General features: G+C 55.4%; 2 protein-coding genes across 3 annotated transcripts in view; one reads left to right on the top strand and one right to left on the bottom strand.

The window, feature by feature from the left end:
* Positions 1–16,284, bottom strand: part of FBLN1 (fibulin 1) — a 78,577-nt gene extending 62,293 nt beyond the window's left edge. Inside the window, exons 1-2 of one of the 2 annotated variants that reach the window (XM_004279587.3) lie at positions 16,059–16,284; positions 1,260–1,362 (exon numbers count right to left, since the gene is read on the bottom strand). In XM_004279587.3, the coding sequence (XP_004279635.2) occupies positions 1,260–1,362; positions 16,059–16,137 (182 nt within the window). In that variant the 5' untranslated portion in view covers positions 16,138–16,284. The remainder of the gene's footprint in view (positions 1–1,259; positions 1,363–16,058) is intronic. The other variant, XM_012536606.3, reaches the window with a different exon arrangement.
* Positions 16,285–17,624: 1,340 nt separating this feature from the next.
* LOC101282098 (actin-related protein 2/3 complex subunit 3-like) lies at positions 17,625–18,480 on the top strand. Its single transcript, XM_033404968.2, has one exon. The coding sequence runs from the start codon at positions 17,675–17,677 to the stop codon at positions 18,209–18,211; it is 537 nt and encodes a 178-aa protein (XP_033260859.1). The 5' UTR covers positions 17,625–17,674; the 3' UTR covers positions 18,212–18,480.
* The last annotated feature ends 5,744 nt before the right edge of the window (positions 18,481–24,224 follow it).

Here is a 24,224-nt window from a genome sequence, read left to right as displayed (position 1 = left end):
CCTCTCAGAGCCCAGTCTGCAAACAGAACGCTTGGCGCTCACCACCCAGCTTCGCTCCGCAACTGCCAGCCACCCTCTGACGTTTCCAGCTCGAAGCCACGCTCGGGAGCCAAGATTCTCGCTCTCACTCATCAGACGCGCCATAAATCCTAACGGCGTGGTCTCCCAGTCAATTCAAACAATCCGAGTGCCCCGTCTTCCCTTCCTTTGTTTGGTCTATAATGCTTTCGACTTTTCAAGAATTTCCTAAATCGAGATTTACATCCTCCGTCACTGCTGGCAGGCAGCAGTCTCTGCTCGATGCCAACACAAATGCAAAACTCCAGAGTGAGGCAGACAAGCCCCCCCTGCACATTCCTTCCATGGCAGCTCTCCACCTAGCATCCCACAGCTCCAAGCGTCCAAGCAGCTTAGACTCGGATTAGAGGCAGAGAAAATGAACGGATGTCAAGTGATGGAATGCGTTCATACCCTCGCCTCCCCCTCAACCTCTGCTCCCCAGGCAAGCAGATCTGGGTTCAAGTCCTAAGGCCATCAACTACCAGCTGTGCGTACTGGGGAAAGCTCAGTTTCCTCATCTGTAAAATGGGATCAGGAACAGGGTGAAATGAGACGAAGGGCAGCAAACGCCCAGCACAAAGTCGGTGCTTCATAAAGGCTCGCTATTATTTTTACGGTGATGATCAACATTACATTCCTTTATCATTTATTCTAAGCTTACATTCTCCCAAAACTTTGAGGGAGCTTGAGTCAACTGAGGAAGAGAGGAACAAAACTAGTTGATCCAGAGGCTGGCTACTGTATAAAGTAGACAACGGTCTGGCAGAACTTTTGCTCTGGGACTCGCTTGTCTGCGTTTTCGGGGTCTGAAGGTGGCCCATGCTTTTATCTGCAAAGCATTTGCAGTCACACGATCTCATCCGCCGCCCCCAACAACCACCCCCTTGCTGGGTGACTTGGCCACACGGCCCAGGTGCGGCAGCGAGGGCTACAGACCCACATCCCCTTGCTTGCAGCCTGGTGAAATGACGGGATGCCCCGGCAATGCCAGGGTGGCACGGGACAGGTAAGCGGAGTCCCGTACAAGGCCCGTGGGAGCACAGAGGAGGGACGCGGGGGTCACCAGCCCCCCACACCTCCCGCAGCCTGGCCCTGGGGGCCCAGCCTCTCCCGGGGGCCTGGCACCCACTGCCCCTTCCTCCCCTGCTGTTGTCTAGAAGAACACTATTCTGGTAGCACAGCGGCACTGGCAAACATACCTGCATTCCTTAGATTCCGAGACGTACGGCAGTGAGCAGTCCCTGTGCTGAGTGGCCATTCGATGTCCGTCTGCACAGCAAGCCTCCATGGGGACGTCTGCGCCTGCCGTGCAGGGAAGAGAACGGGGTGACTGGCGACAGGTGACTCACCTCGGACCCTGCCCAAGGTCCCCTTAGACGGGTGGCCCCCTCAGGTGGCCGAGAGCGCCCCCTCCCAGCCGCACCATCTGGACACCCCTTCCTTAGGTCTCCTCTACAGCATCAGGACGGGGCCGAAAGGCCGCGGCACATCTGGTCCTTCAGTCACTCGACAAACGTGTACTGAAAACGCTGAGTCGCAGGCTGGGAGCACACACTCCTCTCCTCCTAGAAAGGCCTGAAACCTTAACTACTACCTTCCAAATCCAATTCTGACGGGGCTGCAGCTCAGCACCGGGATCCCTGCTCCAGCCAGATGCCGGAAACGGGGATGGGGACCTGCCCAGACGGGGTCCCTGCCTTTGCAGTCCAGAAGAAAGAAAGACCGGTGTTACTGACCAAGGCACGGCCGAGCTGCCGTCCAGCCCAGCGGGTGGGTATCCAGGATGCTGCCGACCCCGCTCCTATGGGGTCACAGATGGTTTCTATCACTAAAAATGAACAGTGCAGAACTGGGGAGGCCTACAGGTGTCCCCCGAACTGGGACAACCAAGGAAGGCATCTCTCGAGAGTGGGGAGCGAACACCAAGGAAGAGGTACAGCATGAACAGAGGACAGAGGAGGGAACCGTGATGCGGGGCCTCGAATGCAACCAGCCGGCTCTGCGGAGAAGCAGAGAGCCAGAGTTTCCGGGACCCAGTCTGTGTTCTCACTTCATCGTCGGAGCCATTTTCTAGGAGAGCATCAGTCCTCACTGTGCGGGTCGGGAAACTGAGGCCGGTGATGGTCTCTGCCCTTGCTTTGTCACAAGGTTGCCTCTTTGCTCACAAAAAGGAAAGATGGAAGGCTCAGGTGGGTCCAGCCGCTGGGGCACCCACGCCCTCCAGCGCCCAGCCCGGCACTCAGCCCCACCCAGGCTGCTGCCCCGCTGGGCCCCTCGGCTCACAGGAAGGAGGGGACCCCACCGTTCCCCAAGGGAGGAGCAACCGGATACCGAGGCGCCCCCAGCGTCAGTTCCACCCGCAGCCGGGAGGGGGCTGTTGTTAGTGGCAACAGCCTCTGCTCCCAGGCGGAAGGTCACCTCTCAGCAGGACATTTCAAAATTGGGCTCTAAGAAACGCCACGGGGGGCTTCCCTGGTGGCGCAGTGGTTGAGAGTCCGCCTGCCGATGCAGGGGACACGGGTTCGTGCTCCGGTCCGGGAAGATCCCACATGCCGCGGAGCGGCTGGGCCCGTGAGCCATGGCCGCTGAGCCTGCGCGTCCGGAGCCTGTGCTCTGCAACGGGAGAGGCCACAACAGTGAGAGGCCCGCGTACCGCAAAAAAAAAAAAAAAAAAAAAAAAAACGCCACGGTTCCTCACGGCTGAGCTTCCCGCGCCCCACGGGGTAAATCCCGTCGGACTTGGCAGCGTTTCCTGGCACCAAGGGCCTTGGGTGTTCTGTTTGAGCTCATTATTCTTCCAAGGCCCGGCCCTCGGGGTGGCCCCCAAAAGAGAGGGTCACTCCAGGGCTCAGCACGAGGCCAATGCGTCCAGAAACACCGGCTGGGACGGCTTGCCCGCGGCCACCTCGAGCACCTCTGCCGACAAACGGCACCTGGAACACGGTGCCCTTGAGCTCTTAGCTCACCTCCAGGGAGACCCCAATGGGCGTGGTCCGAGGCTGGGCCAGGCGTTTCTGTTTTTTCCTTCTTTTTTTTTTTTTTATAAGCAGAGGTCTTCTTAGAAGCCCATATGATTTAAATGTATTTATTTATTTGTGGCTGTGTTGGGTCTTCGTTTCCGTGCGAGGGCTTTCTCTAGTCGTGGCAAGTGGGGGCCACTCTTCATCGTGGTGCGCGGGGCTCTCACTATCGCAGCCTCTCTTGTTGCAGAGCACAGGCTCCAGACGCGCAGGCTCAGCAGTTGTGGCTCACGGGCCTAGTTGCTCCGCGGCATGTGGGATCCTCCCAGACCAGGGCTCGAACCGCGTCCCCTGCATTGCCAGGCAGATTCTCAACCACTGAGCCACCAGGGAAGCCCCGGGCATTTCTTGAACCAGGAGGAGGAAGGGCCTTGCCAGGTCCCCCAACGATGACAACCTCAGCCCCATCCGCAGCCGGGGGAGCTTGGAGCGGAAGATGCGCTGCTGCATCCTTGCTCTCTCGGGTTCCCCCAGGCTGGCAATAAGGGTGACAGTCCACCCCAGAGCAAAGTCTGCCGGTCCACTGCCAACCGGCCGCTCGGCCCATCCCGACCTCAGCTGTCCCCCTCCACACTTCCCGACGATGCCATCTGGTGAATGTGGGGGGCACCGTGGGCTGGGGGTCAGATATAATTGGCATCACTGGCTTCCCAGCCCCAAACAGCGAGGTCCCTCGTGAGGGAGAGCCTCTCGGTTACCGGGGTGACCTCCAGGGGCCCCACTCATTCATTCGTTCCTTCCTTCATTCTTGCTCCAGTTGATCCTAAGGGAAGCATTCACGAAATGCAGGACCTGACCCGTCACAGATAAAACATGGCCTGTGGTTCTCCCCCAAGATGACTGTGACCCAGCCACGTGTCCCCTGTGCTGTACCCCTTCACCCCAATCCCAGCCGGGCCCGCCTAGCTCTCCCGCCCACAGTCTCACCCCTCCTGGCTCTCTCAGCCCCTCTGGCCCCGGCCCAACCCCCATCCAGTCTCTCCCCCGCCCCTGCAGCCCGCCTGCCCACCAGCCCGGCCTCGAGCAAACTCACAATTGACAACATCTGTCTGCCTCACCCTCCCTCCCTCCCTCCCTCCCACCCATGCAGAGCTAGGCCTCCCTCTCCGGCTCAGCCCTCAGCCCACAGCCAGCCCTCAGCAGCTACAGGGGTGAGTAGCAATGCCAGCTTCGGAGCCGAACAGGCGTGGGCTCCAATCCCAGTTCCGGCGCCTTCTTGCTGTGTGACCCTAGGCAGGACACTTCACCTCTCTAAGCCACAGCTTCCTGGACGGCAAAACGGGGCTCACAGTACCTTCTGAAGGTGGCTGAGGAGATGGATAAAGCTTACAAAGTTCCGAGCACACAGGGAACCCCAGTAAACAGTGGCTGGATTACACGTGGAAGGAACAAAGGGAATTTGCTTGCCGTTGTCCGTGAAGAATGCGGGAACCAAGGCCCCGTCTCGGGGTGCAGAATGGCCCAGAGATGAGTGGCGGCCCCTCGGCCTCCCTCAACTCTGAGAAAGGCAAGCACAGGTGAAGCTCAGACTCCTGGAGCTGGCTCAGTGGCGCGAGAACTTTGTGCCCAAGCTGTAGAAACGTTTGGAAATGATTCCCACTGGGGAGCCTGGAGCACTCTGAACCTTATTCTCAGAAGGACAATGAAATGTGACATCTTTCGCTCAATCCAAAAACGTGGAACATCCCCGGAATGCCCCAAGCAGCCATAAAGCTGGAACTCCCGGTGGCCGGGGTCAGCACACCCTCCTTGGGCAGGATGCGCCCCCTCTCCAGCCAGGGGGAAGCTCCTGCACTCCCAATCCGAGGGGCCACGGGGCACCCACGGCCAGGCTGGATGGTGACACAGCAGAGGTCAGAGCAGACAGGACAACGCCGTCCTCCTCGTAACAGCCGGACACATGAGGATCCCCGCAGAGACAGCCCGTCCATTCACCACCTCTCACCCTCTTAAATTCCTTTTTTATGCCACTGTGCCAGGCACAAGGCGTCACACTGTTGTACAGAAGTAGCATCGTCTACAACCCACTCCCCCCAGTCTGGGCATCTACGTTACTTCCGATATTTCACTATGGGAACAAACAGCTCTGGGTTGAGCATCTTCATCTGTCAACCTTGTCTTCAGATTCTAACGATCCCAACTTGGCTATTCCATTGAAACCACGTTGAGTATGACGGTCTGGTTCTACAGGCCATTATTTATCTTTCCTTATGTCCTGTAGAACAACGGTTATATATGCAGCCTCGGGTTAAAATTACTTTGGGGAACTAACTTCCCCATGATTGTTGTTTTTGGAAGCTGAATGCCCAACATTGAAAGGAATCCTTCTTTTAATTTTTTTATTGTTGATGACATTATACTAAGTGAAACCAGTCACAAAAGGGCAAACAAAAGGACTGTACGATGCCACTTATATGAGGTCCTGAGAACAGTCAAATCCATGGAGACAGAAAGTAGAATGGTGGGTGCCAGGGGCTGGGGGAGGGGGAGGGGGAGTTAGTGTTTAATGCGGACGGAGTTTCCACTGGGGGAGATGAAAAGTTCTGGAGACGGATGGTGGTGACGGTTGCACAGCAATGTGAATGTGCTTAATGCCACTGAGCTGAACACATAAAAAAGAGCTGAAATGGTCAACTGTATGTTATGCGTATTTTTAAATTTTTTAATTGAAGTAGAGTTGATTTACAATGTTGTGTTAATTTCTGCTGTACAGCAAAGTGATTCAGTTATACATATATATACACTCTGTTTCGATATATTCTTTTCCATTACGGCTTATCATTGGATATTGAATATAGTTCTCTGTGCTATACAGCAGGACCTTGATGTGTATCCATTCTATATGTAATAGCTCACACTGTTATGTGTGTTTTTAAAATGCATTTGAAAAACTGAGCTTTCGTGTACCATTTTGTAGCACCCTTCATTAGGAAAGGAATTGTACGTTCTGCCGATTAAGTCACTTGCCATTTTCAATCGATGTTGTCTTTATGCATTAATCTGAATACCGGCAAAGAGGATTAATTTGGGAAACTGTATTTTACAACATCTTTGTATAGCAGTTTGGTAGAGAATGCAATGTTTTCCAAGGCAAGCTATGAGACCTCAAACGGGAAGGGTGAAAATATTAATTAAAAAGTAAATTGTGGGACTTTCCTGGTGGCGCAGTGGTTAAGAAGCCGCCTGCCAGTGCAGGGGACACGGGTTCAAGCCCTGGCCCAGGAAGATCCCACGTGCCGCGGAACAACTAAGCCCGTGCACCACAACTACTGAGCCTGAGCTCTAGAGCCCACAAGCCACAACTACTGAGGCTGCGTGCCACAATTACTGAAGCTTGCGCGCCTAGAGCCCGTGCTCCACACAAGAGAAGCCACGACAATGAGAAGCCCGTGCGACGCAACGAAGAGTAGCCCCCGCTCACCGCAACTAGAGAAAGCCCGTGCACAGCAACGAAGACGCAACGCAGCCAATAAATAAATAAATATATTTTTTTAAAAAGTAAATTGTAACTTTGCAACCAAAATAAAGATGATTTAAAAGTTTAAAAACAAAACAAAAATCCCCAGGGATCGTCTCTCCCCCATGCATCTGGGGCAGTGGTCAGCAGAGGGTGGGACAGGTGGAGGAGAGGCAGAAAGACCTAAAGTTCAGACTTGCCCTGGCTTTGACCTCCTGCATCACTGCGGACACCGTGGCTTGTTCATTGTACCTGGGGGGTCAGGATGCCTCTCAGTTCTGCCCCATCACCAAACCGGGGGTGACCTGAAGCCCAAAGAGGCGCCTCTCTCCTGTCCCCACTTGTGGACATGTCCGTCGACGCCCACCCTCAGCCTGTGCATCCTGTCACACCCCAATGCACCACCTTCTCAGTGCCGGTCCGCCACTCCCAGACTAGTGGGGGGAGCGGCTGGGTCAAGCGATTGTCACCTGGGAGTGTGACAAGTCCTTTGGCAGATGGGGCCACGGAGCAGAGGAGGCCGCTCACTGCCCGAGCCCAGGGGAGATGGGAGGGAAGGCTTTCTGGAGGTGATGGGGAGGCCCCTCTTCCAGCATCACTTCCCCCAACCACTCACAGCAGGAACTCTGTGACATCAGTGGAAGGGGAAAGAGGGATGGGGGTTCAAGGCTGTGGCCCCAATCTCTGACACAGGGCACATGGCTGGGCTGGGCACGGGGGGCAAGAAGACGACCAAGGTGCCACCCCACCTGATGCCACACCTCACTGGTACCAAGGGTTTCACAGCAGCTGACAGCACCAGACCAACCAGGCTCACCAGCAGATCCCCTGGCAGCACCTCCCAAAGGGCGTAACATTGAGGAAACCTCAGGCACAGACGCCGCCATGTCTGAGCGGCCCTCCTAAATCATGTCACGAAAGCAACCTGGAGCGACAAGGCCATCACTGTTTCTTCTGTCCCCGACCCCGGGGAGCGCTGTCACCTACCCACACCCACCACGCGCTTACTGTTCACTCAACGCCCATCCTTAAGAGCCCATAGTTGCTCTTAAGAGAGAAGTGGGGCTTCGGGCGAGTCTGGAATCTTCTCCCTCAGATCCTTTCCCTCTCTGAGAAGAAACTTCAGCAGGGCACAGTTTTCATCTCTGGTCCCTGTTAATCTGACTAGATGAGATCCTTGTCCTTCCAAAACCTGGGGCATTAAAATGCCCTCCATGTACATGAACTGCTGAGATATGAGATGGTGGTTGGTTAGCTCTCTGTTTGGTTTTATTTTAATACCCTCATTTGGAAAAATAAAGAGTTGACGCAAGGCTCACGCCCCATCCGCTCCACGGCACTGCCTAAAGCTGCAGCAAAAAGTTGGGGGGGGTCCCCGTGGGGTCCAGGACCTGCATGGCTGGGAAGCCTGAGATGCAAGGAGACGCCAACAGGAAATTCCAACCCAACAGAACCACGCAAGACTCCCAGCCCCTGCGGGGCCCCCCACCTCACGAGCCTGGGCAGCCAGCAGATGCCCCTCTTAGGACCCTTCCACGTGCCAGGCTCTGAGCTTGGGGCGAGGGATCCAGAGTCACGACCCCGTTCTCAGGGAGACGACAAGCAACTGTCACCTGGTGTGTCCCAGTGCTTTGGCACCATTCTGTACGACTGGGATGAGGACAGACCCATCTCCCCTCCTCAAGACCCCGAGACCTCCCCAGGACGAAGCAGGGCGTGCTGAGTCTGCTCTTATGGCTCCAGGCCCTGTCCTCAGCACAAGAACGGCTGGTGCCCTCACACCCCCTGACACCAGCACCCGGCACAGAGAGACGGGGTCTCGGATAGAGCACCAGCTAAAAGGAGGCAGCAGGAGACAAGGACCAGAAGACACATCTCTGGGAAGGCGAGAAGCAGCAGCTTCTACACTGCTCCCTCCAGGCAGCTCACAGTGACCTCCTGGATCAAGCCCAGGGGACGTGTGGGCCGTCCTCCCCCTGCCCGCATCTCTACAGCATCCCCCACTGCAGGACCCAACACCCCTGGTTCTCCTCTCACATCTTAGACCATGTATGCATACCTGTCAAGTGTCCTCTGCACCCGGCTTTTGGAAACTGAAGCTCTGCCAGGCTGGGTGGTGCCGGGTCCCTCCTCTCCTCCAGCTAGCTCGTTCACACCCACAGCAGTACAAAGGTCCTTTCCTCCGGGAAGTCCTCCCTAACTGCACCCTCCAACACACACACGTGCACACACGTGAACATGGGGCAGACATGTTTCCTTTCTTTCTTGGTTTCTTTGCTCCCTGAACTTCCCAGCAATTAGTACAAGTAATTAACCGAGGGTGTACTTGTGCCACGAGGGCTGGACAGGAGTCTCATTCTGCACCCTGCCCCACAGCCGGTCCAGAGCCAGCACACAGTAAATGTCCGTGAAGGAATGAATGGACGAATGATCTCATGTGATCCTAGCAACTCTATGACACAGGGGACGGGAAGAGATGAAGCAATTTGCCCGAGGCCATGGGACAAACACAAAGGCGGCCCGAAGCAGACAGTGGCTTCCCCCTGAAGCTGGACTTAAAAAACTGGAGACTTTTCAGTTAGAAAAGTGAGGCGGTTAGTTCAGTGTCCTGCTTAAGAATACGATGTGAGAGCCAAGCTGCCTGTGTTCGAATCCTGGGGCTGCCACTTAGCAGCTGTGTGTCCACAGGCGTGCTGCCTGGCCTCTCTGTGCCTGGGTGGGGTGGGTCTCACACCAACAATGGAAAATGGGGATAACGACACGCGTGGCGCGATGGGTTTCAGGGAGCCGTCTTACATCAAAACGAGTGGCGCACGTAGGTAACAAAACTTCCAGTACATTTCACTCCAGCAGGCAACACAATCCAAAAGGAAAAATAGGTTCAAGAAAAATACTGGCTCAAAAAAAAAAAAGAAAGAAAGAAAAATACTAGCTCAGTCCATTAGCATAAAAACACTGATAGCTAGCATCTAAAAACCCGTCCTGGCCGCGTCCCAGCTACCACCCACGGCTCTGGGGACCCCCCTGAGGGGATGCCACTTAGCCACTCTTCTTCCTCAAACTGCCTGGGAGGGCTCAGTGCCGTGGCCCCTTGTTCTCTCCCTCCACTGCCCCCACCTCCCTGGGTGGCCTCATCCAGCCTCCCCTATCGGCCGAGACTCCCACACTTCTGTCTGCAGCCTGGTCTCGCCCATGAGCCCAGGCTCCACCCGGACGTCTAATAGGAAACTTAAGGTTTCCACACAGGACTCTGATCCCCTCCCCTGTCCAGCTTCTCCGCCTCAGCCATTAGCAGTCACCATGCATCCAGAGGCTGGAGCCAAAATAACTGGGCCAGCTTGAATTATTCCATCTCCCTCCCCCTCCACATCCAAGCCCTCAGCGAGTCCTGTCCACTCTACCTCCCAAACGCCCTAGATCTGTCCACTTCCCTCTGGCCCGCAGATCCCGCCCCCCCCGCCCCCCCGCCCAGGGCATCTTTGGCCCTGGATCCTGCAGGAGCCTCCCCCCAGCTTATTCCACCTTCATTCTGGTCTCCCTATAATGCATTCACCAGGCAGCACAGAGGGACTTCTAGAAGTGGGAGTCAAGGAATGTCACCCCCCTGGGGAGGATCCTCCAGCGCCTTCCCCAAGCATCTAGGATAAAATCCAGTCCACACCCTGATTTCTAAGGCCCTGCAAGACTGCCTTGCCCCTCCCGCCTTGGCCACCCTCTCGGGCACCCCCCCTTCCCCTCCCTTCACACCAGCTCTCCGGTCCCTCTGGTACACCTGGTCCCACCTGGGGGCCTTCGTGCTGGCTGTCCCCTTCGCCCAGACGCTCTTCCCCAGGTCTTTTCAGAGTCGGCTTCTCGCCACTCACATCTGAGCTCAGGTATCACTTGCTCTCACTCGCTCCCTCCCTCCCCCGACACCCACTCAAGAGCCACCCGTGTCCCACTGTCACAGTGTGTTACAGTCACTATGGCACGGGTGCCCCCGATACTTTTTGTTAGTGCATCTGTTTCTGTGTTTACTCTTAGTGTGTGTAGTGGGTTCAACGGGGGCCCCCAGAAAGATATGTCCATGTCCTGACCCCCGGAACCTGTGCATGTGGCCTTATTTGGAATAAGAATCTTTGTAGATGGAATGAAGTCTCTCAAGATGAGATCATCCTGGATTATCCAGGTGAGCCCGGAGTCCCACGAAAGTGTCCTTAGAGATTCACAGAGGAGATGCAGGAGGAAGCCACGTTAAGATGGAGGCAGAGACTGGAGGGAGGCAGCCTCAAGCCACGGAGTTCTGGGCGCCCCAGAGCCGTGGAGGAAGGGAAACCCTCAGACACCTCGAACCCTTCACTGGGGGAAAAGAGGCTCTGGGCCTCTGGCCTCGGGAAGGAATAACCGGGCGCCCTTGCCCATTGGATCCCCCAGGAAGCCGGGGACAGAGCTGGGCGGGAACCTGGTTTCCAGACTCCTGGCCCCGGCCGTGTCGGCCCAGCGCTCTGACAAGTTTCCTTGGCAAGGCCGGCGGCGGTGTCCCCATGGCTTAAGCAGAAACGGGACTTAAACAACTTCCAGGGCTGCTCTCTTCAGAGGCCGGGCCTGCCCTGCTGTGTCCAGGACCCAAGACCAGCCAAGAGTACTCTCCTTTACAGAGTGTCAGCAAAGGGGCGACTCCCTATCCTGAGGACGGTTCTGGACCGCTCCCAGCATCCCGAGGCCACAGCCAGCCAAGCCCTGCAGCGGGGTGAGCACTACAGGCTCTGGTTCTTTGGGGGACTCCTAGGCGCCACCCCAGATGGCAGGGAGGAGGCCCTGACTCAGGCCACACCTGAGGGAGAGGTGCGACCAAGCCAGACCCTGGGCTGGATGGCCCAGCCAGCACAGGACAGGCCCATCCACAGATCTGAACCAAGATGGGTGCTGTCGTCTGGGGGGCCATCTCCTGTCAAGCCAGCTGCGAGCCCCTCAAGGGCCCAGACTGTGGCTCCCACTTCTGTGGTCTCCCCCCCCGCCCGTCCATTACCCTCCATGGAAAATGCCTGTTCTTTCAAAGGAGCCCCTCGTACACACAGCACTCGTTTCTGGCACTGAAGTGCCCGTCCAGCCGAGTGGTTAGGAGCACGGGGTCCCGAGTCCTCTATTTACTACCACATCGTCCTGAGCAAGGGCTGGTTGCCAGGACTGGATTTTTTTTTTTTTTTTTTTGCGGTACGCGGGCCTCTCACTGTTGTGGCCTCTCCCGCTGCGGAGCACAGGCTCCGGACGCACAGGCTCAGCGGCCATGGCTCACGGGCCCAGCCGCTCCGCGGCATGTGGGATCCTCCCGGACTGGGGCACGAACCCGTGTCCCCTGCATCGGCAGGCGGACTCTCAACCACTGCGCCACCAGGGAAGCCCCAGGACTGGATTTTAAACGCCCAAGATCACAGTGTTTTTACGCTAATGGGCTGAGCCAGTATTTTTCATGAACCTATTCTTCCTTTTGGAGCCTGTCGTCCGCTAGAATATACGCTCTGGGTCTTAGTTTACATGCCTGTAAAGTGGAAATAACAGTAGTACCTACTTCATGGGGCTGTGGAGAAGGACTAAGTTAGTGACTAAGTGTAAAAGACTTCCAACTATCATAATTTCCTAGGGCAGAGAGTTTTCATTCTGTTTTTAAGGAAACAGAGCAGAGAGCGTGTGGGAGTCTGTCAAGCTCTCTCCAATCACTTTCAGGGCTGGGACCAGTCTCCTAACCCTGGTCAAGTGCTGACCCCCAGCAATGGGTGGGTCGGTGTAGGACCCTCCTGTCCCAGCCTCTCGTTATGACCAGCCTGGGGCTTAAAAGCAGTGACCAGTGGAAAGAGTGCTGGCCGCAAAGCACAGCCTCTGGTCCAGCCATGCCTGCTATGAGCTGGATGACTTGGGACAGACGACTTGGCCTCAGCGCCACACCCTCTCCACACTGAGCTCCCCTCCAGGCTGAAGGGTCTCTGACCCCAGGAAAGTGGACATAATGGGTGCGCCGCCCGTTTTGTTATCTGGCCACATTTGAGACCATTACAGGGAAACTGGAACCATATGAAGCCTGCAAAAGCATTATTAATGAAATTGTTATAATTTGATGTTTTGCAAAAGAAAAACCTCTTATCATGTAAAACATACCAACAAAATACTCCCTATTAGAACAGTCTTCCTGCAAACCTGCTCCACCCACTGTGCCCACTGCTCAGAGCTCCACCTTCAGAGGAAAGGGCGGGGGGAGGTGTGTGCAGGCCGCTGGGGAAGAGGCTGCTGGGGAAGGGGCTGCTGGAAAAGGTGCGAGGCACGGCGGTCTTCCCCAAGCATGAGGAGGGGGCAGAACTCCTAGAAGTCCCACGTTCTCTCTCACCTTCCGGACCTTTGTCCATGCTGTTCTCTCTGCCTGGGACACCCTCCCCATCCTCCTCCCAGCCCTCCTTCTGTTCCTTTACATCCCAGTTTGCATGCTGCTTCCTCCGGGAAGTCTTCCCTGACTCACTCCCAGTTGGAGTTGGTTTGTAATTGTTCGCTTTTCTGGATCTCCCGGGAGATGTGCCCCATGGGCAGAAGGGCCAGGTCTCTCTTCCTCCTTGCCATATCCCCAAGACCTAGAACAGTGTCTGGCACGGAGCTGGCCCTCAGCAGATATTTCGCGTACAGATGACTGAACGCCTAAGGAGGCCAGCTGAGGCCACTTTGCATGACCTTTACCAACACGGCTTTTGCATTCGACAGCTGCCGCAGGTTCTGCGGCCCTGTTGGGCCTCCTTCCCAGCTCCTGGCTGGGGAAATGCAGTTTTAGTAGTGCAATCTTGGGGAAAAGGATACTGTCCTATCCTACTCTAGGAAGGGGACATCACAAATAACAGATAATAATAATACAGCTACCATGACAGGCGTCGTCCTTTGTTCTCTCCCTCAATCCTCCAGCCAAACTAAAAAGTTGGTCTCTGTTATCCCCATTTTACAAATGAGAAAACCACCAGATAAGCCCGTGGTTCTTTTCTGAGGGATGATAGGCAAAGATGTTTGCAGTCCCACAAACGCTCCTGGCAGCCTGCTGGGTCCCAACGGTGAGTCATGCTCCCCCGCCACCATCAGAGGCGGCAAATGAGCCCAAGTTGGGAGTGGCCTTGGGCAGTGCCAGGAGGGGTCGTGACCCAGAGCTGTGGCTCCGCGGGAGAGGCCCTGGCACTGCACCCTCAGCGCACACTGTCTCACGCTCCAGCAGCCCCATCAGCATGTCCCGCCACTGCCACCCAACTGGGAAACTTCTAGGAGCGGCAGCGGTGCCGCCACGTGTTTCCAAGCCAAGTCCTCTCTCCCCTTTGTTCTCCTCCCAGCGATGTTCTCTGTAATCAGTCAGGAAGGCTGCCCGGCTGGAGCCAGAGGCCAAGAAGTCTTGGAGAAAACACAACCGTCTTTCCCAACACCGTCCTTCTCTCTACTCCCGCCCACCCTGGCTCTCAGGAAAACCCAACTGGACAGATGGATACAGGACAGACCGGTGGTTCCAACTCTGCCCCCTGGCACGGAAGTCCAGGCCCCTTCTGCGTTTCCGTGGCCAGGTCACCAAATGGGTTTCAGCAGATTAGCTAAAGGGCTCACCATCGAGGCCTTTTCCATGATCACTTTTAAACTGCATGTTTCCTCTTGGACCCCGCAGCTCTACGGAGGGTGGGGACAGTGTCACCCTCGGCCTTACAAGGCTTCAGGGAACCTTACAGCTTCTGAGTTTGCAGGCACAGAAAGGAACCAGGCAAGTTTCTAACTCTCTCTCCCCAAACCACACTAAACTTGTTGAAACTCCAGAGAGGGACCTCCCAAAAGAGACAAAGGACCACAGCGTTCTCATCAGTGTGCAATTAAGGTTTCCTTTATACACTTCAAGTTAGGACCTTCTCTGTGAAGAAGATGGTTGTAAACCGTCAGTCAGGCTTCAGCCTAGCAAGTCTCGGTGCTCCTTCAAAGCTGGACACTGCCAGGCTGCAGGGGACCCTTCTCAAACAGCAGGCAGAAAAGAACAGCGATGGAGTATCTGGGGACTCGGGCTCAGGAAAGTTCAACTAAGCTTTCTCTCTGCGCCTCAGTTTCCTTGGGTGTAAAATACAGGAGGTTCTGGGGCCCCTTCCATTTCCAACAGGAGTCTTGGCCCCCAGTCTAAGGCCCCTCTGGGCTTTCACTCCAGCCAGGGGTCACCAGAATTCCCTTCTTTCCCTGCCTGCCTGACCAGCTCCTGCCCAAACGCCATCTCCTCCAGGAAGCCTCCCGTAAGCCCCAGGGCCTGGGATGGCTCTTGCTGCCAATGCTGAGCCCTGCACCTCCCCCCACCCCATGAGATGTCCCACCCGAGACATGCCCAGGATGGAGCCGATGCCTGGAACAGCCAGAGCTCCGTGAAGGTCTGCTGCAGGGAGCCATTGAGCCAAGAAACCTCTGCACAGCTCTTCCCCCCGCCCCCCGCCCCCCGGCAGCCTCTCCAGGAATCCCTGAATCCTGGCAAAGTATTAGCTGAGACCAGTGACCTTTGACCAGTGACCTTTGACGGAGGAGGAGGGTGGTCCCCAGAGAGTTTAAAAGAAACTCAACTGAGCCAGAGATAAAGAATGTGGGATGCCAAGGGTGGTCGGGGCTCTTATCTGGGCCTGGCCCCAGGAAGGCTGGCCTGGCTAATGACTGATGAGCCACGGGTCAGCAGAGAGGTCAGAGGTCATGGCTGGGAGCTCTGGGCCACGGGTCTGCTGGTGGAGACCCCCTGGCAGCCCTCTGCCACCAGGTGGCTGGGTTTGGAGGTGGCCTGTCCCCAGCCACAGCTGAGTCTGGAGCCTGGCAGAACCCCGTGCCTTGGGGTCCTCGGTGTCTCAGGTGGGCAGGCAGGGGTCTCTGCACACACAGCCATGGCCCTGAACACCTTCAGCCCACTCCCTTCCTCTCTGCTTTCTTCACGTCCACCTCCTACCCCATGACTGCTTTTGCCTCTTGGGCAAATTACTGTCCCCACTGCCCAGCAAGCTGGGTACCACAGCGCCTGCGCAGGGGTGGAGGTGGGGGCAGTGGGAACAGGTACGCCAGGGGCGCTCCAGGTGCAAGGAGCAGGCACTGGGTGGTGCAAGGTAGGGGGGGGTCCTTGGCAACCACCAGCCAGCCTTCCTCTCCCCCAGCCCGCACCCTGGCCCCAGGGGGTGGGTGGGCGCTAGGGTGGGCAGGGTGGATGCGAGAGGGCCGGCAGGAGGATGTGTCTGCAGGGATCCGTCTTTAAAACAAATCCCCACGTCAGCGAGGTGATCAGGACCGAAGCCAGGAGACGGGTCGGGGTGGGGGCGGGAAGCGTCGCCGGGGCCTAGCGGCAGCGCAGCACACACAGCCTGAAGACCGCGGAGGGGCGCAGCGCCGGTCGACGCTCCCGGGCGCCGGCAGCTCCAAGAGTCGCACGGGGCGCGGGTCCGGGCGGTCGGGGTGTCGGGGAGTCACTAACGTGGGGGCCGTGGGCTCTGGGCGCTCCCTACCCCCCCGGCGCGCCCCCGCGCCCCTACCTTGGGCCGCCAGCAGCGAGAGGCCGCCGAGCAGCAGCAGCGGCAGCTGGACCCGGCGCGACGGGACGGCGCGCTCCATGGGCGGCGGGCGGCGGGCGGACAAAGGCGCGGGGCGCGGGGCGCGGCTCTCGGCTCCGGGCGCGGCACGCGGGCAGCGCGGGCTCCAAGCTCCAGCAGAGCCTCCACAGCCAACGCAGCGCCCCGGCCGCGCGGTTCAATTATCCCGCCCCGGAGGAGGGCGCGGCGGAGGCGGGGCCGCGGGGCGCCCGCTCCCCTCCCCCCTCGACCGCTCCCCGCCCGGGACCTCCTGGGCCCTCCCTCCTGGCACCCCAGGCCCGAGGGGCGCGCAGGCCCACGGCCGGGCTGGGAGCAGGGACCCCAGACTTCTCCCTGGTGGGGGCCGGGGAAGGGGGGCGCAGTCAGGCGGGAGGCACTCCCCCCTCACCCCTCACCCCCCCTGCGCCAGTGAAACCCGATCCCCTTCCCACCCAGCGGCCGGAGGGGCGGGCTGGGTAGCAAAGGTTAGCTCCGCCCGACTCCGCCAAAAAGGAAGTCAGGCGACGAGGGGTCCCCAGGGTCGGAGGCGCCTTCTGAGGGTAGTGACCATTCGGGGGGCTCCCTGTGGGACCCGGCCCCCAAGTAATGCCCCGAACCCGCGGTCTGCGGGTTTCGCGCCTTCGCCATCCCTGCGCGCGGGTCGCCCGGGGCTCTGCAGGTCGGTGGCTAACTCCAGGTGTGTCCCGGGCTGCGACCTGGCTCTGCCCTCAGGGGACTGCCAGTGGGGCGGGCAGCGGACAGACTCCACCAACATCCCAGCATCCGTGGAGGATGATGAACCCGGGACACCCAACCGCGGGGAGAAAGAGATTCTTTTTGCCGGAGAGGAAGCAGCCTTTGCGCTGGGCCTGTGTAGGAGTTCATGGCTGCAACCAGTCGGTGGTTACTGAGGATGAATTAATCCGTTGGGAACATAAATAGATTTATTTAAAAGAAGAAGAAAAACAAAAACAAAACGTGTACGGGTGAAGATGAGGGGCAACGGGATGAGACCCGCAGGAACACCATTAGCCAAGTGTAGGGGTCCCCTGACCCAGCAGTCCCACTCTGGGTTTACACCCAGCGGAAAGGCATATACGTGTTGTGCAGTGTGCACCGAGAGACAGAAAGTCCTGTACCAGAGTGTTCACTGCAGCGTAGTTCATAACGGCTTCCAACAAGGAAGGCCCCAACCTCACCAGCAGCGAAAGGAAAGCCCTGGGCAGTCAGGTTGGAGCACTACACAGCCCTGAAAAGTGAGAGCTCTACAACCCAGGCAGCTACAGGGAGGCTCTCAGACACGTCAGGAGAGTGATGACCCTGGTGATGGGTTAGGGACTGGAGGGGGCATGAGGCAGCTTTCTCCGGGGCCAGTTAGGATGTTTTTTAAAATCTGTGTATTGGTTTCAAGGTTGGGTTCATTGTGTGCAATTTTATGAAGCTGCTCACTTACATGAGCCCTTTTCTGAATGAATGATAGATTTAAAAATCAAAAACAACCCCACCCGGGCTGCCAGAGCGGAAGCGCCGCGCTCTAACCCGACCCTCCTCACCGGGGTTGAAACCTGGGCGCCTCCAGGATGCCGGCTTACCACTCTCCCCTCATGGACCCTGACATGAAACTCATTGGAAACATGGCACTGTTGCCTATCAGCAGTCAGTTCAAAGGACCCGCCCCTAGAGAGACAAAAGATACAGATATTGTGACTGAAGCTATCTATTACTTCAAGGCCAATGTCTTCTTCAAAAACTATGAAATTAAGAATGAAGCTGATAGGACCTTGATATATATAACCCTCTACATTTCTGAGTGTCTAAAGAAACTCCAAAAGTGCAATTCTAAAAGCCAAGGGGAGAAAGAAATGTATACACTGGGAATCACTAATTTTCCCATTCCCCCAGAGCCTGGTTTTCCACTTAATGCAATTTACGCCAAACCTGCGAACAAACAGGAAGATGAAGTGATGAGGACCTGCTTACAACAGCTGAGGCAAGAGACTGGACTGAGACTTTGGGAGAAAGTTTTTAACCCTCAGAATGATAAACCCAGCAAGTGGTGGACTCGCTTTGTGAAGAGACAATTCATGAACAAGAGTCTTTCAGGACCTGGACAGTAAAGGGAGCCTTGGGCAGACACTGTCTCCACAGCTGTGGGCAGCCTTTACAGCAAGATGTACACAGTTCTTTGCCTTTATTTCGTCAAGTTTTATACAGAGGAGAGAAGAGAGTGTGTCTTTACTTGAAGAGCTCTTTATCAAGAATTTGGGCTGTGGGGTGGGGAAGAATGAGTTGTTGATGGGTGATCTGAAATTTCTGCAGTATTAAGCTGGTGCTTAATGAGTAATAATAAAGAAATTTTCTAACAAAAAAAAATCAAAAACAGAAAGACAGGGCTTCCCTGGTAGCGCAGTGGTTAAGAATCCACCTGCCAGTGCAGGGGACACGGGTTCCAGCCCTGGTCCGGGAAGATCCCACATGCCGCGGAGCAACTAAGCCCATGCACCACAGCTACTGAGCCCGCGAGCCACAACTACTGAGACTGCGCTCTAGAGCCCGTGAGCCACAACTACTGAGCCCGTGTGCCTAGAGCCTGTGAGCCACAACTACTGAGCCTGTGAGCCACCACTACTGGAGCCTGCGTGCCTAGAGCCTGTGCGCCGCAACAAGAGAAGCCACCGCGATGAGAAGCCCGCGCACCGCAGCAAAGAGCAGCCCCTGCTCCACAACCAGAGAAAGCCTGCGCGCAGTGGCCAAGACCCAACACAGCCAGAAAAAAACCCCAACAACAACAGAAGGACACAACACTCATCTCCCCACAGGTTACCTCCTAAGTTTGAGGTTTGCAAAGAGCCCAGAAAAGCTCATGAAAGGGGCTCACTTGCTAATGGCCTCCCGGGTTAAGGAGGCTTCCCAGAAACGGGACATGGGACTGGCCCTTGAAAGACGAGCAGTAGAGGGAGAAGGATTTCCTGGGCAGAGGGAGTAGCATCTGCAAAGTGTGGAGGCATCAGAGACCCTGAGCAGCTCAGGAAGATTATCTGGTCCATTTTGACTGGACAATGTGGGTCCCTGAAGCCCACAGATGTGCTATGGTAAAGTCCTGAAGGCAGTTGGATAAAGGGTGAGTGGGGAGCTCTGAGCTGGAGGCAGATTGGAGACTCACTAGTACTTTCATATTAATTTGATGTTCTTAAGCCATGGGAGAATCAGGGTGCCGTGGAAGGAGGTTAGAGAACCAGGGAAAGTGTAGCGTGTGTAGTAGATTATATGCTCTTACGTTATTTCATTAATACAACAGCCCCAGGAGGCTTTAGTACCCCTATTCTGCAGATGAGGAAGCCAAGGCTCAGAAAGGTGAGGTCATTGGTCAAATTCTCACGACCAGTGATTGGCAGCTCTGGGATCTGAATCCAGGCCATCTGACTCCCAATCCCGGGCTCATCTGTATCCAGGGTTCTGTTCTTCACCGAACACTATAGCATAAACATTCCCCCTCTTATTAGAAATCTAAATTATACATCCAGTGAGTGAATAGTATAAAAGTTGTACACACGTTTAATTAACCACTCTCCTATTATTGGACATTTAGATCATTTCAACGTTGGGGGCTATAAATCGTGCTGCAGTGAAACCTGTGTGCTCTGGGCTCAGCTCCCCGCATGGATACACTAGAAGAGCAGATGCTACACCCAGAAATGGACTAATTCACATGCCCAGAGAGAGACAGGAGCTGAGCCGTGCGTGTCTCCATCTCCTCTCCAGCACGAGTATCTTTGTTTCATCTGGGCTATTTCCACAGTCAAAAGGACGGGTGTCTCGATGTTTCAATATATGTCTTTCATCATCACAGAGGTTGAACATTTTTCATATCTGTATTTCTCTTTCATAACTTTTATTCATTTATTTTTATGGTAGCAGAATTGTTTATTCCGGTGAAAAGCTAGAAAAATGCAATGTCCGACAATAGCTTATTTACGGTATGTACAATTGAATTCACCGATGTCAGTAGTCAGTGATTCAACAGAATATTGTGCCGTAGTCGAAAGGGCTAAATACAATGCTTGAGTAGAAATAGGATCTTTGCGAACTAATATTATGTAAAAAGAAAAAGGAAAACAAGATTGAGTGAGAATGTTTACATTCACACTGCAGTTATGACTCTGTAAAAGCTATAGTCATGCAGCTAAAGATCAAAAGGGAGCTAAATGAAAGTGGATGTTGTGTTTGACTAGTGAAAATATTGTTATGTTTAATTTTTATTTTTTAGGATACAATTGAGACAGGGAGGAAACCTGGAGTGATATAACTCCTGCACATAAACTTGACTCTGAGTTTCTTGGCAACCAAAGCAAAAATCTAATTATGATCACTTATGCAGTCCCTGTTTTCTGACCAAAGGAAATGTATCATTTTATCTGGAGAGACAAGTTTCTTTCTGGCACTAAATTCTAATCATTTTCTTTCTGGGTCTTGAGGTAAGAGTCAGGAAACTTGATGAGCTGCACATTTGCTTGTAGTTTGTGGAAGATGGAATGGTCTTCAGAGAGGTTCCACAGGGGGAATTAGGGACCAAAGGAGCCCCCCGCCACCTGGCCCCCAGTCCAGGACAAGATGACACACACCCCTCGGATTCTGCTCCAAGCAGGAAGTCATTCGTTATGTCCCGTTGTGACAGTCCAGCTTTCTCCCATCTCTGAGGAGCAGAACAAATGCTTGCCCTCCTCCACATAACAAATAATTCTCCATTTTGTTTGAAAGATCACTGTTGGCACACGTGGACTGTTTTTCCCCAAGTCAGAAAGCAAATGTTTTTGACGCTGCCCAGGCTCTGGAGGACAGGACCGCTATGTTTTCTCACATGAGGTGCTGCTACCCACCTGGGTGGTTTTCTCAGGGCAGTGGCTGCCCTGGCCCCTGCCCACCGCTCCAGGCTCATCTTGGCCCTGCACCCCTCACGCCCTGGCGGCAGCCCCCTGGCCTTTGCACAGCTCCTAGAACACCCAAGCTCCTCCCCTCCCTTCCTGCCTCTCCACTCGGCCAGCCGCCCCGTTCGATCCTTCAGGTCTCAGGCGAGATGCCACCCCCTTCATGACACTTCTCCCTTTCATACTCCTTTCTTTCTTTGTTAAAGTGTTGGTTTTCTCCCCACCCACTAACCCACTAGCTCCCTGAGGGCAAGGACTGTGTCTGCACACCTTGGGTGCTCAATAAATCCTGTCAAGGGACTTCCCTGGCGGTCCGGTGGTTAAGACCCCGCGCTTCCACTGCAGGGGGCGAGGGAGGGTTCGATCCCTGGCTGGGAAACTAAGATCCTGCATGCCGCAGGGCACAGCCGAAAACCAAATCCTGTCTAGTGTGTGAATGCAGAAGCGGCCTTTCCAGCAGCTGGCAGTGCAGCATGGAGAGCAAGCGCGGCTTTGAGTCAGGGCCACGCCCAGCATCCAAACCTCTGCTGAGATGGGCATCCTCCCCCCCACGTGACGGCTGGGGAGCCTGTGGCTCAGGGGCATGGCAGAGCTGGCGCCCAGTGTGGCCCCAGACGCCGCCCTCTGCCAGCCTGGGAACTGGCCCAGGGCTGCCATCCAAGCACCTCCGCTCCTGAGCCCATTCACCGCCCCCTCTGGGTCCCTGCTCCACTCCACTGGCGTCTTTCCTCATGCGGAAGGTGTTCCTCAGAGGCGCAACCGTGTGACTAGGGGGACGAGTGCAAAAAGTCCCAACCCTTCAAGTGGGCTCCCAAAATGAGAGCTTCCAAATTGTGCCAAGTACACAAGCTGTGGAGAAGCCCTGGGCTCTCCCGGGCCTCCCACAGACGCCTCTCTCTCCTGACTCTTACGCCTTGAACCTGTGCCCCCCACGCGGCACGGCAGCCCCCATCGTCAGGACCGCCGGTGACCGGGAAGTGACCAGAAGTCCCTGCTTGGGCCCGTCTCATTCGTCCACCTCCCCGCTGACGGCGAACGATGTTGTTCCCATCTGTCCCGCACCTTTGCACGTCTCCGCCTTTGATCCCATTTCACTCTGCACGAACCCTCTTTCACAGCAGGGTGGGCAGGACCATAGAGGAGGACTGCCAGCCTCACGTGCACCAGCAGCGGGGCCGGGGTGCACCCCAGCATGTCTGGGTCCTGAGCCCACGCATTCGTCACCAGCCCGCAGTGCCCACCCAGCCGGTGACAGGTGGTTGGTGAGTGAGTGTCCTGGGCTGAATTGAGTCCCCCGCAAAAGTCACAAGTCCTAACCCCCAGTTCTTCAGAATGTGACTGTATTTGGAGACCAGGCCATTGAAGAGGGCATCACATTAAACGGGGTCATTAGAGTGGTCCCCCATCCAGTAGGACTGGGGTCCTTAGAAGAAAAGGAGGTGAGGACACAGACACACACGGAGGAAAGACCATGTGAGGACACGGGGTGAGGAGAGCCGTCTACACGCCAAAGAGAGAAACCTCAGAAGGGACCAGCTCTACCAACACCTGGATCTCGAACTTCTGTCTTCCAGAACTGTGAGGAAATACCTTTCTATCGTTTCCGTCCCCCGGTCTGTGGTACTTTGTTATGCAGCACTGCAGACTGATACAGTCAGAGAGGGGTTCGGAAGAGGTATTCCGTGTCTGTGGTCAGGGACTCTATAAATAGGCGTTGGGACCAGGGGAGGAAGCAGGTCGGGGAGCAACAAGGTCCGAGGGACTCTTATGACGTCAGCTGTCCTGGAACTCTCCGCGGACCAGAAGAAGGATTATCAGGGCAAATTCAAATAAAAACCGCCATCGTTGAATTTTCTGTGAAAAGATAGTTCTCGAGGAGCTGTACTCTGCTTTGGAGACTATATAAAACTGCTGCCTCGCACAAAGCCCAGAAAACAGAAAAGCCCGCGATACGAGCCTGATGTGGGGGGTAGGGGCATGGTACGCGGCTGTCCTAAGAGCAGGGAAGTGGAAATGGGAAAGGTGATAGTTATAAAGATTAAAATCATTGGAGCTCCTGTGGTCAAAGAAGAAAAGAAGGGAGGAGGAGAAGCCATTCCAAGGCTGAAGCACATGTAATTTTGTTTTGACAAAATGAAACTCTAACTGCTGAGGTTCTGGAAAAACGCTCTCCGGATGCCCTGGGGGCAGCAGTGGAGGCTGGGAAGATTTGAGCTTGGGTTTTTGCTTGTTTCAGGGCAGATTTGCATTTCTTTTGTTGTTGGCCGCAGACAAAAGAATGACGATCTTGAAATTTCCTGCTAGTCCAGAAAAGTGAATGGGAGTATAATAGGCATCTATCCATTTTCCACCTTTGTTTGAGAAATTCCCCACTTTAGAGCCTCAGGGGGAGGCACTGCTTCCTTCCCACTGCAGAAACTAAACCCTCACATCCCCACACCAGCCTCCCTTAAAGCTAGGGTGCTGGCCTGTGACCAAGGCGAGCCAATCTCATGGAACTGCCCCAGATTTTGTACAGGCAGCTGGTGAAGGAAGGAAGCAAGGTTGGTGGCGAATCCATTGTGTTAGCAGTTAAAAGCAGCAGCAGCGAGAACATGGAGTTTCTGGGGTCAGTGCTGGAAGCAGAGCAAGCCATGGCGGCCGGCGCTGAGTGGCACGGTGGTAGCTGGCAGTGACATCACCTGACCGGTTTTGTGCCCTGAATTTGGCTGTAGCCCTGGCTTTACTCCAAGTGTCCCCGGTCTAGCCCAGGTTTAGACTTGGTCTGCAGTATTTCTGATAATTCTACAAGCTACCCAATACCATTTCGATAAATTTCTTTCTATTGACTTCAACCAGAGTTGGTTTCCACAGCTTGCGACTAACAGTCCTGATTGCTACAGGGATTGTTACAGAATTAGTGGAGGACAGTCCCCTGAGGATGGTGGATGCTGAACAGGGGCCTTAATTTGACTGCATCTGGATGTAACATCTGGACATGATGTTGGTTGCCTCTGGGTGGGGGAAAGTTAATAACTTTGTAGTGGAATGCGAGACAGTTGGGTTGAGTTAAGCAAAAACAAGTTTGTATGTAGAGAGCAAGGGGGTATGGGTGTATGGAGTAGCCAAGGGGTGGAATGTGGTAGGCACCTTTGAGAAAGGAAGCCCAGCCCATGACTCCCTCTTCTTTGAGAGCTGCAACGTTTTTTTTAATATAGACTTTACT

Source organism: Orcinus orca, chromosome 11, assembly GCF_937001465.1.
Source record: "Orcinus orca chromosome 11, mOrcOrc1.1, whole genome shotgun sequence".
Taxonomy (NCBI): domain Eukaryota; kingdom Metazoa; phylum Chordata; class Mammalia; order Artiodactyla; family Delphinidae; genus Orcinus; species Orcinus orca.
Note: the sequence above shows the minus strand (reverse complement) of the source record. Positions and strands in the feature narration are given on the sequence as shown.